This window comes from Cetorhinus maximus, chromosome 19, assembly GCF_964194155.1.
Source record: "Cetorhinus maximus chromosome 19, sCetMax3.hap1.1, whole genome shotgun sequence".
In the NCBI taxonomy this organism is placed as follows: domain Eukaryota; kingdom Metazoa; phylum Chordata; class Chondrichthyes; order Lamniformes; family Cetorhinidae; genus Cetorhinus; species Cetorhinus maximus.
Window position 1 is genome coordinate 70,841,545 of NC_135897.1, and position 13,079 is coordinate 70,854,623.

The 13,079-nt window shown below is 45.8% G+C and overlaps 1 protein-coding gene across 4 annotated transcripts in view; it reads left to right on the top strand.

Moving 5' to 3' along the window:
- Positions 1 to 13,079, top strand: part of anos1b (anosmin 1b) — a 220,051-nt gene that overhangs the window by 203,616 nt on the left and 3,356 nt on the right. For all 4 annotated transcript variants that reach the window (XM_078564075.1, XM_078564074.1, XM_078564076.1 and 1 more), the window contains 2 exons: positions 1,783 to 2,012; positions 12,602 to 12,744. In XM_078564075.1, coding sequence (XP_078420201.1) covers positions 1,783 to 2,012; positions 12,602 to 12,742 — 371 coding nt within the window. In that variant the 3' untranslated portion in view covers positions 12,743 to 12,744. The remainder of the gene's footprint in view (positions 1 to 1,782; positions 2,013 to 12,601; positions 12,745 to 13,079) is intronic.

Consider the following 13,079-nt stretch of genomic DNA (forward strand, 5'->3'; position numbering starts at 1 on the left):
TGCCTCAGCTGGAATGCAGTGATTGCCCCCCACCCCCCAACTCGCCTCAACCGGTGTGCTGCCCTTGCCCAGGCACCACGCCATCAGCCAGCCAGGAAAAAGCAAACTTGCCAATGCCTTAGCCTGAATGCGCAGCACCTCAACCTTGAGGTCCAACAGGCGGCCCTTGTGAGCACTGTGCAACATTACTGTGCACTCACCTCCAAGTTCCCCTTGAAGTGCAGCTTGCCAGGTGCATGCCTTATAAAGGCTGTTGTGAAACACGTCAGCGTCCAATCACGCCAACGTGCTTGGATGATCCAGCATGGGGGGATGATTCCGGCGAGCTGGGCTTATAATGATATGCAGATGTATTACAATGAAGTTCCAGATGTCTGACGGCGGGAAACACAGCCCGCCATTGACAGGCGGAGCGGACGGTTGCAAGCGTGTTTCACGATGGCGTGAAACCGATTTTCAGCCTTCCCGGCATATTGTCTGCTCATGCCTGCCATGATACCCACCGCCAATGGAGGCGGATGATTCCACCCGTAGGGTGGGATTTTCCGCACCCGCCCGCCGCCGGGATCTTCCAGTCCCGCCAGAAGTCAATGGACTTCTGGCTGGGGCGTCACCTCGCCTGCGGCGGGTCCCGCCCGCGATAGGGCTGGAAAATCCCAGCCGTAGTGTTACTGGACCCAAATCAACAGAAACATAACCAATAATCTGAAGTATTCCACTTTCGACTTAGTGTGCTTGCTCTCACCCAGGTTCCTCCAATGATGCAAACATGATTGTCAGGAAAAGATGATCTGGTCTATCAAACCAGTCATATTGTCACGGAGCAATTTAATACTATGATTCCACCCTAACCCCACCAACTAGCCAGCTATACAATCTCCAAGGAGAGACAAAAATAATAGGAAGAAACAGGCCAAATAAAAATATGAAAAAAGACCCTAGGCTGACTCCTTGACTTCACTCTCAGGCAGCATTGGATGTGGTCATACACCCAAATATGTGATAGATGGTTGGCAAGTCAATAAGAAGCAATATGAGAGAACCAAGAAGGCTGTATTATTACAAATAAAGGTGCAAACTGCAGCTGCTCATCATCCCCAGATTGGTCTTCCACTCCATTTTCCTTTATGAATATTTTTATTTCCCTTGCGTTTTATATAGTAATCCACTGAAGAGTGAGGGTTATGTCAAAGACCATTTCAAATATTGGAGGGAGTGCGTAAAAACCAATTGACCAGGATCTGAAATTTCTCTGATTCAGTCTACTGGTTCGATCATTGGTTTCACCCATAAATTGATTATTCGTAGAGAACATGATAAGAATACTGATGCATGGTCCCCTTTTTGATAGCTAGGCACTTCTCATCCACTTTCAAGCTTTACAGGGACAGTACACTGTAAATTATCATTATGGAGTCTTCAAAGCAATGACAAATGGCCTTCGCAACAAATACAAACCACATCCCTTGACGTTGAATCATGCCAACTAACTAAACTATCGGTCCATGTGCTTTCTATGCTGGTAATAACAATGTTGAGATGCCTAGAATTATACGCAGCATTCCCATACACTAAATTAATTAATTAATTTGAGGAAAACAATGGATAGCTTTGGCTGAATGTGATTCTGTGCAGATTCTATTGGGGTTGTTCATTCCTAATGACAATGTATATTTCTGATTAACGTCAATTCATTTTTAAATAACTCTTATTATTTAAACCTTTTTCAAGAATAAAGAATGGAAGTGAATGGTACAATTTTTTTTTCTGTCTTGACACCAGGGCTTCGCCAGATGTCCAGTCAAGCTTCTGGAAAGGTCATAGTGAAAGCAGAGAAACTAACTGCTGCTTTTGTTGCTGAAAATGGCTCTGTCACTGGAGAGTTCCATTGGCAGGTTTCACAGAGCCAGTTAGTCACTGGGTACCAATTCAACTGGACGGAAATATCCACTGTTAACAGACCTGTCGTCATGCCAGACATGGTCATTTCCCGAAGTCAAGTAATGCCACCAGTAAGTTACCAGCAACATGCTGTGTTCACGTGAATTGTGGTGGATGGGGAAGAATGGGTTCAACCTTTAAATTAACTGTGGTGAAAATTTATAAATGTATTCACAAGCTACTTCTAAACAATCAATTTTATTTTCTAAAGAATTGCTCTAAAAACGCTAAAAATATGATATGACGGTAAAGGCTGCGAAAATGGCTTGTGCCTCAGTCTTCATTTTCTTAAAACTGGGGAGCTGTGAATGCCAATTGGGCAACCCATGCGCCTCCTCGAAAATTCAGCTGGATGCAACACAGATCTAGCCCATGTGTAAGTCCTGGGTGACGGGTGGCGGACAAGTGTTTGGTAGGAATGCCTCTCCTAGAACCACATCAAGGTAATTGAAAGCATCCAAATCAAATGATTTTGCTTATCTTTCTAGCGGTAGCCTCCAGCTATCCTTTAAGAACTGGTGGTAAGGCCATCGCAGAACCAAAATTAACTGAGCAGAGAACATGCATTTCTGCTGAGTTTGCCAACATGCTCCTAAAACTATTAAAAAAAACATAGTCAGTGGACCCATGTCTTTTTCAGATGGGTGCCCTGGACACTTAGCACTTGCTGGTTTCCAATGTGGCAGCCAGCGCACTTGTAGGAGAGATGGCTGTGGATGGGGTCACTGAAAATTCATCCTAAAGTTATTTAGTGCTCAGAAATAGGGTACAACACAGGCCAATGTTTTTTCCCATGGTTTATTTTAACTTCAATTTTCACTGCTTTACTGACAACCTTCATGACCTAATTTATTTTATTATATTGACACTCATAACTGCTCATTCAGTGAACTTTTACTCCATTATAAAAAGAAAACCATGGAAAGTATATCAAATAGATTCATCCGAATAATGACAGTTTGTGAAACTAGAACTATGATGGAAGGTTTAAAATATTGGGATTATTTCCACTGAAACAGAGATGGCTAAGAGGTTTTTAAAATTTAATAGAGCGAATAAGGAAAGACTATTCCCTCTGGTTAGGGGGTTAGTGACAGAAGCTGGGAGAAATTTCCTTACACAGAGGATTTTCTGAGCATCAAATGCTTTGCAACCTGCAATGGTTTAAGCAGAGACTGTTGCGTTTTTAACAGAAAATTGAATACATCTTTGAAGCAGAGGAAGCTGTAGAACTATGGAGAGAAAATAAAGTACAACTTTGCTTTAGCAAAGAGCCAAGGCAGACTTCCTCCTTTGTTGTAAACTTTAATGGCACTTCCTCCCCGACATTATTTATATTCCAAAAGCATTATTCTAGACAATTCAACTAAGATTGAAAACTTTCTACCTGGGAAAAGTCATGGGCTAAAAATTGGTTCTGACCTGTTTTTAGATGTGGAGGTGTCGTAGTTCATGAGCTGTCCATGCCCTTTCCTTTGAAACAGGTAGCACCCAAACTGTGCTGCCTCCTCACTGAGCTAATGATAGCGTTGGCCCAAACGAGGCCCGCACTGCTGGCTGCTTGAGCACTCAGCAGGAGGCCGAACATTGTGTGCAGTTAGCACATGGTGTAGCCAGTCTGCTCCTTTCAAAGACAGTCTGCCCCTCTTAAAGAAGAGTTGCATTCAGTGCAAGAGAATTGCTACAGCCTGTACTGACATTGGCTGCAAGTAGGAGCTGCACAATCGAGCACCAGGAAAGGAAGAGGATCCTAGATGCACAGTGCAGTGCTGCAGGGCTTAGTGGTGGAGGTGCACAGGAGGAAAGAGACCATGGACTGGATTTTCAAAACAGAGGCAAGAAACAGGAGCACAGTCTGATTTTGGGTCCAAAACCCTTAATGAAAGTTAAGACTTTTGCGTGGGGAAGCACTTAGTTTGCTCTGGAAATGGAAATGGGTTTCCTGTCCACTTGTAGTCAGTGGGAGTGGGAATGGAGGTAGGTCAGATGAAGTGTGGGACTCATTTGGACTTCCCATGGCAGCCATCACTGAGACTTCCGGTCGTCCTGACTTGTGCCTTGTAGATGCTGGACAGGCTTTAGAGAATGAGGAGGTGAGTTAATCGCCACAGAATTCCCAGTCTCTGATCTGCTGTCGTAGCCACAGTGCTTATATGGCTAGTCCAGTTCAGTTTCTGGTCAATGGTAACCACCCCCCCAGGATTTTGATAGTGGGGTGGAGGTGGGGGGTTGGGGGGTTGGTGTTCAGCTTTGATAATGCCATTACCCACACCCATGTGACCTGTTACAAGTCCAAAGTCCTTTTCCAAATTAGGTGGGTGGTCAGGTCGATAAACATCCTGTGTTGTTATTTGACACTTTGAAATTTACCCAGCCTGGGTTCGAACGAGGGACCATCATAAAACAATGGAAGGTCGATGGGCACCCCTTCACATTCGTCCAACATTCATTGAGTTTCAATGTGTCTTTTGTCCCAGGTGAGCCAGAAAGACAAGTCGGCTGGAATGCTATAGTCCTTTTGTTGATGTTGCATCCTTAAACAAAGGAATGTGTGAATCTCCCAGATGCCTGTGAATGTCCATATTTATTTGGGTACTTGCATGAGTCTCGAGACTGCCTAGAGTTGATACTGCCAAAAGTCACATGGTGTGCAGCAGCTTTTTAAGTCTGTTTTTTGTTCAAAATTTTAAAGTATTATCTGGAGGTTCATAATATACTGGAACATGATATAGGCCTCCAGCAGCCACAACCATCATCCTTTGTGTTTGGTTTGAATCCATCCAGTGAAGAGTTTCCTCCCTGATTCCCATTGACTTCAGTTTTGCCAGGGTTCCTTGATGCTAAACTTAGTCAAATCTTCATCTTTGTCTTTTGCACTGATGTCCTAGGCTCTCCCATCATTGAGGATGTTATTTGTGGAGCCTTCTCCTCCTGTTAGTTGTTTAATTGTCCGCCACCATTCATGTCTAGATATGGCAGGGCTGCAGAGCTTTGATCTGATCCGTTGGTTGTGAGATTGCTTAGCTCTGTCTATCACTTGGCACTCAAGTAGGGCAGACCCTTGCTTCATTGATGCTGACCTGGATCTAATGCTGGCGAGGGAGAGCAGGGAGATCCTCTTCCCAGAGAGTGGCAAGAGGAGGCCAGCTCATCATGCAGCAGGGGCATCTCTGTGTTCAGCTTAGTTTCTGTTGTCTCCTGTTTCTCCTCCTCTCTCACCTCTTGCTCCTGCTCCTGACCTCCCCTGATGAGCTGTCCATTTCAGGGCTTCATCATCCTCCAGGTCCACACCTTTCTGAGGGCCATGTTATGAAAAATGCAGCAGACCACCACAATGACTAATATGCTTGCAGTAGGTAATTGGAGGGCACCACCTGACTGGTCAGGGCACCGGATTCACATCTTCAGAATCCCAATGGCCTGCTCCATGGTTGAATTACTGAGCAGAGTCTCAGATTCTTGGGCCGTAGGGACCATCCATGCACCTTGGAGGTTGGCGTGAAGATCTGAGGCAGCCTGCACTGGAATAGGATGAAGGTGTCATGGCAGCTGCCAGGAAATCAAGTGCAAACATGGAGGAAGCTCTTGTTGTGGTCACAGACCAGTCCTTCCTCTTGATGAATCTCACTGACCAGTCAGTCGGTGCCATGATCGTCACATGGCTGCAATTGATGATAACTTACCTGAGGAAAACCAGCAATGGAGGCAAAACCCACTGCACTCTGTCCTGGTGAGGTCACATTTGTCGTGAAAATAATGTTCTCTCCAGCTTTGACAAAGATGACATCACTGACCTGCGTGATGCAATGTTGTGCAGTCACTTGCAAGATTCCTTAAAGAGCCAGAAGCAAAGCAGTTCAGGGCCACAGTGATTTTGACAGCTACTAGCAGGGCATGCCAACAGTGCTGAGAGGTGCAAAGTCTTTGGTGACGAGGGCCAGATGTCTGTGACCATCTGACTGGTGCGTACAACCTCCTGCCTCGTAGGTCTCGGTCATCTCCATCTTCGATGGTCAATGCTGTATTGAGGATGTGGCCTCCATTTCCTTCCTGCTTCTCTTTCCTCGGTTCTGCCCTCTTGCTGCTCGAGGCTTTGCCTTTCCTGCGGAGGATGTTGCCTCTCATCACCCCTGGGCCCAAAATCTGACCGTCGTGCCCCCATTGCCAGCTGCAGCATTCCTTCTGGGAAGATGGCTGCCCAATCGTGATTGGCAACCTTGCCTCATGCTTTCCTGCCGACCCTGTTTTATGCCCAGGGTCTGAGTGCCCACTCTGTCTGCCATCTGTGTAGTGCCAAGGACACCTCCTCACCAGGTGCCAAGTACCCTGCTGGTCCTCTGGACTGGGATAATACCCTGGGGTAGCTTTGACTGGCTCCCCACTCCCTTCAGCTGAAAAAACTGATTGCTCATGAAAGCCATAAATATTCCACCAAGGAATATGGTACCAACAAGGTATTAACAAGCTTTTTAAACTAATTTAATTGGCTTCAGTTGGGAGGAGAGCAAGATACCTGTTCCGTCCTTCGCCCTGGTAAACATTGCCAGTGCCAGGAACAGCATCCATAACTGAAACTCCAGCCAGCATTGATATTTTTGGGGCCCTTCCAGCTTTGTCCTGATTTGTAGGGGCCCGAAAATCCAACCCCATGTTATCACAGCAAGGAAATGCAAACAGGTGGCCAGGGAGATCACCTCCAGAGTCTGGCCCTGAGGACCTGACAGCATGGGCACAAGAAGCTTAATATCCTCAAGCAGCTGGTCAAGGTCAGTGAATGCATCTTCAAATGACATCTCACACCTACTGCATCATCAACCTTTCACGCTGTTCAATGCATCACACCCCCATCACTCAGCACTCTCTATCAGTCATGACTCAGGCCTATCATCCAGGTACACCACTTCATCTTCTTTTCCATAATTTTTCATGGTTCTCTGTAACAGAGCGCATGACAGCCGACATCACTGAAAACATTGAAGATGTTGGTATGTTCCTGCCTTATGCCTCTCCTCGACTCCCAGCTCACCCTCATCCTTCTATTTGGCATGATGAGAAAGCTGTAGATGGTGTGACCATGGACCTCTTGCTTTGCACTCCAACCTTTCCCTTTTTGATCCCTGCTTTCAAACATCCAAGAACTGCCACCTGCTCAGCCGCAGCACACCTAGGAGGAAGAAAGAGAGCAACACCGCATTACTGATCAGGACACACCATCATTTGATCTGACATTAGCAGCAACTCGCTCAGATACTGGCACTGCATGAACTCTCAAAGCTTATATAAAGTTGGTACCATGTGCATGAGTGGGCTACAGCCAGGCCAGGGGAGAGGATGGTTTGTGTGTAGCTCATTGGAGTGTGAGGTGGCAGATGAATTCTGCTACAGAGGACTCAGATGAGGATCTTGATAGGAGAGTGCCGATGAGGATAAACACCGAGTTGCTGGATGCATTGGCTGGCCTGCCAGACAACTTCCTGTCACTGTCAAGGAGAATGTAGGAGGCTAGCTCCAACTGCAATATATTTTAATGCAAAGAGCCTGAGGAATAAGACAGACGAGCTGATGGCACAGATAGGCACATGAGAGTATGATATCATAGCCATGACCGAGACAACCTTTTCAACCTTTCCTCATAAGGCAACCCACCCATTCCAGGTATTCTCTGGATTGCTTCCTATGCATTTACATCTTTCCTTAAATAAGGTGACCATTGGCAGTTCAAAATTCCTGATTATAGGGTATTCAGACAAGATAAAGGGACGGATGGGGGGGGGGTCGCAATATTGATCAAGGAATCAATTATAGAAGTGAGGAGGGATGATATCTTGGAAGGATCATCAAATGAGGCCATATGGGTAGAAGTAAAAAACACAAAAGGGGCAAACACGCTGTTGGGTGTGTGCTATAGGCCCACAAACAGTCAGGGAGAGGTAGAGGATCAAATATGTAATCAAATTTCAGAGAAGTGTAGGAATAATAAGGCAGTAATAGTAGGGGATTTTAACTATCCAAATATTAACTGGGATAGTTTTAGTTTGTAAGGTTTGGAGGGAGCAAAATTCTTAAGTTGCATCCAGGAAAACCTTTTTAGCCAGTATGTCGAAAGCCCAACAAGGGAGGGGGCAATTCTGGACCTAATATTTGGAAATGAGCCCGGGCAGGTGGAAGGGATATCAGTAGGGGAGCATTTTGGAGATAGATTTAGGATAGTTATGGTAAAGGATAAGGTTGGGCTGGGAATAAAAGTTCTAAACTGGGGGAAGGCTAATTTTACGAAGATGAGATACAATTTGGCCCAAGTGGACTGGGAGCAGCTACTCACAGATAAAACTGTGTCAGAGCAGTGGGAGGCATTCAAGGAGGAAATAGCGAGAGTACAGGGCAAATATGTCCCTGTAAAGACGAAGGGGGTGTGGGGTGGGGGGGGGAACCAGGTCTGGAGAACCCTGGATGTCAAGGGACATAAAGGTTAGGATTAAGTAAAAAAGAGAAGCTTATGGTGGACACTGAGGGCTCAATACGGCAGAGTCCCTAGAGGAGCATAAAAAGTGCAGGTTGGGGACTTAAAAAGGAAATTAGGAAAGCTAAGAGAGTGCATGAGAAAGCATTGGTGGGTAGAATAAAGGAAAACCCAAAGGGGTTTTTTAAATATATAAAGAGCAAGATAATAACTAAGGAAAGAGTAGGGCCAATTAGGGACCATAGAGGTAACCTGTGTATGGACTGGAAGATGTGGGAACAGTCCTCAATGAATACTTTGCTTCGGTCTTCACAATGGAAAAGGACGACACAGGTATAGACATCAGGGTGGAGGACTGTGAAATATTAGAGGAAATTAACATAGAGAGAGAGGAGGTACTGGAGATAAATCTTAAGGCCCGGATGAGATGTATCCCAGGCTGTTGAGGGAGGCAAGGGAAGAAATATCAGGAGCCCTGGCAGTAATTTTCAAATCCTCTCTGGCTACAGGTGAGCTGCCAGAGGACTGGAGGACTGCAAACATTGTCCCATTATTAAGAAAAGGAGGAAAGGATAGACCAGGAAATTACAGACCAGTCAGTCTAACCCCGGTGGTGGGGAAGTTACCAGAAAGAATTCTGAGGGACAGAATATATCTGCACTTGGAGAGACACGGATTAATCAGTGATAGTCAGCATGGATTTGTTAAGGGAAGGTCATGTTTGACAAATTTGATCGAATTTTTTGAGGAGGTAACCAGGAGTGTTGATGAGGGTAATGCATTTGATTTGGTCTACATGGACTTTAGCAAGGCTTTTGATAAGGTCCCTCATGGCAGACTGGTCAACAAAGTAAGAGCCCATGGGATCCAAGGCAAGGTGGTGTGTTGGATCCAAAATTGGCTGAGAGGCAGGAAGCAGAGGTGATGATAGAGGGATGTTTCTGTGACTGGAAGTCTGTTTCCAGTGGGGTTCCGCAGGGCTCGGTGCTGGGGCCCTTGCTGTTTGTGGTGTACATAAATCATTTGGACTTAAATTTTGGGGGTATGATCAAGAGGTTCGCGGATGACACGAAAATTGGTAGGGTGGTAAATAGAGGGATAGCCGTAAACTGCAGGAGGATATCAATGGACTGGTCAGGTGGGCAGAGCCATGGCAAATAGAATTCAACCCGGGAAAGTGTGAGGTAATGCACTTGGGGAGAGATAACAAGGCAAGGAATTACACAATGAATGGCAGGACCCTGGAAAGTACTGAAGATCAGAGGGACCTTGGTGTGCATATTCACAGATCCCTGAAGGTAGCAGAGCAGGTAGATAAGGTGGTTAAGAAGGCATATGGAATACATGCCTTTATTAGCTGAGGCATAGAATACAAAAGCAGGGAGGTTATGCTGGAACCGTATAAAACGCTGGTTAGGCCACAACTGAAGTACTGCGTGTAGTTCTGGTCACCACATTATAGGAAGGATGTGATTGCACTGGAAAGTGTGCAGAGGAGATTTACCAGGATGCTGCTTGGGCTGGAGGGTCTGAGCTATGAGAAAAGATTGGATAGGCTGGGGGTGTTTTCCTTGGAGCAGCGAAGAGGGGACCTGATAGAGGTGTATAAGACTATGAGGGGCATAGATCAGGTGGATAGGAAGGCACTTTTCGATTAGTAGATGGGTCAATAACCAGGGACATAGGTTAAAAGTAAGAGGTAGAAGGCTAAGAGGGGAGTTGAGGAGAAATTTTTTCACCCAGTGGATGGTGGGAGTCTGAAACTCACTGCCTGAAAGGATGGTTCAGTGAGAAACCCTCATAACATTTAAGAAGTATTTAGATATTCACTTGCGTTGCCGTAGCCTGCAGGGCTATGGGCCAAGCGCTGGAAAATGGGATTAGCAGTCAGATCTTTGTTGACCAGCGCAGACATGATGGGCCGAATGGCCTCTTGTGCTGTATACGTCTATGAGTCTAACTTGGTAGAGCACATCGTGTGGAGCTTGCTCTCTCCATAGCCTCTGTTCCATCTCCCTGTCATGTTGCAGACCCAGAGGCACTGTACCTACAGCTCCTACACCTGTTGCATTCATTGTGCGGACATGTCACTAAATCCTCTGCCTGCCCTGTGAGGAGGCAGCAGCACTCCCTGCCAGATACAGCAGCTCACCACAACATCTGCAAAACCACAGTACTTCCAGAAACTTTTCAGGAAGCGGATGTTAGTGTAAATCACATTACCTGCAAATTGTGTGCCTGGCCCTTTAAATAACACCAGTGGTGGGTCCATCTTGCAGTTGAACGAATGTCCTTTGGTGAGTGATATTGAATATATTGAATGGACCTGCCTAGTCCAAGCTTGTAAATTATCCATCAGATCAGCTGGTAAGGCTGTTCAAAGTTATGATCTGGCCAGTTGAGAAGCTTCTAGCACACACATGCTATGACTGTGCGAGCACCCTTCCTAATATGGGCACCAAGCAGACCCACCAGAGGCAGCTGGAAGGGCCTTCACCTTCCATAGCATTGGCTCCAGAGGCATTACAGATCCGAATTTTGTGTCCCTTAGGTCTAACATATTAATAGCTTTTCAGGCTGACTGCTCTACTCCATCTTCACAAACACAATTACGTGTTTTCAAGCACACAGACTGCATGGTTATAAAACAGGGATCCTTTATCCCACTGGCATCAAATCTTTATAAACATTAATGGAAAAGCTTAACTTAGAGAAACAGATTGGGCTGAAATTTCCCCCCCCCATCGGGTGGATTATGTGGGGGCAGGAAGGAGCGAGCGCGAACCTGATCGGCGCCCCCGATTGGGAGCGCGCCACCATTTTACATGGGCGGGCCAATTAAGGCCCACCCAGCGTGACGCAGACCCAGAAGCGCTGTGCACTCCCTGTGCGAACGGGGGGGCGGATTCCCTGAGACGCATGCGTGCGAAAGAACGCAGAACCGTGCCTCAGGGGGATTAGTTTAAGTTATGAAAAATTTAAAGAAAAGAAAATTTTTAAGGACATGTCCCCTCATGTGAAACTGTCACATGAGCTGGGACATGTTCCATGAATTTTCTTCAAAAATTTTTATTTAATTAATAAATCCTTCATTAAACCTCATCCCGCCCGTGGATGAGGTTTCATGAAAAATGCGAAGGCCGCCTGGGCTCTTCGCCTGCCCGCCAAACCTTAAGGTTGGACAGGCAACATTCTTAACAACTTTAATTACTTTCTTAATGGACTTAATAGGCATTTGACAGTTCGGCGGGTACACAGCTGACGTGGCTGCGCGCCTGCTGAACTGACAATCTAAATGACGCGCAGTGACGTCGGGACACCCGCCCGATATCACCACGCGTCTTTTTACACGTCGGCGAGTGAGCCCCCCCCCACCTCCCCACTCGCCACCAAAGTTGTTAAGAATGCTTACGGTTGGCGGGGCAGGCGAAGAGCCCAGGCGGCCTTCGCATTTTTCATGAAACCTCATCCACGGGCGGGATGAGGTTTAATGAAGGATTTATTAATTAAATAAAAATTTTTGAAGAAAATTCATGGAACATGTCCCAGCTCATGTGACAGTTTCACATGAGGGGGACCAGAAAATTCTTCCCATTATTTACAATGGACATTCATGGCTGATGCTCCAGATCCACAAGGAGCTTAACGCCTGATCTCTAACCAGCCAGGTAGCAGAGTTCAGTTGGTGGAGCTCCTACTGCTAATTTTCCAGGACCCCATGACCCAGATTACCTTGTCTCCCAGAAATGAAGGGGATTTTCCTCACCCCGTGGCCTCTCGAACTCAGGGGTGCTGTGCAGCCTAGGTCTCCACACCACCTTCACAAACATAAGCAGCGACAGTCTTAATTTGACAGTAGGGCACTGTGGAAGTGCAGGTACTACCCTGTTGACTCTTTCCAACCTGTTATAACTTCCAGCCAGAATCAAAGTGCACCGGAGGCTGAGAACTGATTCATTGAGCTCACATTGCTGGAACATTCTTAGTATACTCTGCACTTTTCTGTAGTAATAGCAGTCTCTAGTGTTGGAAATTTATACTACACAGGCTTTAACATGTCTGGGAGACAGATAGAACTACCCCCAGGTTACCATTTTTCTATATATAAATCATTTGATCCACTTGGCTCGATTAGAGATGATTACTCTTCTCGTACCTGTGTAATTGCTGAGCTGTGATCTGTTCTTGTATTGTTTACAGGATCAGCCTTTTATGACAATCTTTAATCTTCGGCCTTTGACAACTTATCAGATTCAAGTTCACGTCCTGTCTATAACTGGCAGAGGCCCAGCAACCGTTAAAACATTTCAAACACCACAGGTTTACACTACAGTCTCGTAAAGGTTAGTCATATCTTTTTCAATCAATTCTGCGTTGTGTAAAATAAACATAACTATAAGCATTACCAAGTCCAGACTATTATGTTGTGTCACAGATCTCGCACTGCCCAAATCATTCCATTATCAGGTTTCAGCAGGGCTATGAGAAAATATTTCACTTCAAAGATTGCTGATCAGCTTATGTAACATATTCAGCCTGAAAACACTGACCAGCCACTTTGCTCCTCTAAATGTCTTTGCAGTTTTATTTAGTTTTAACTGATCAAAGACTTGACAACTGCACGAGGGCTTTCTCTGCAGTTTCATTTTGGGGGCTGATTTTAACAGACCATTTCTGT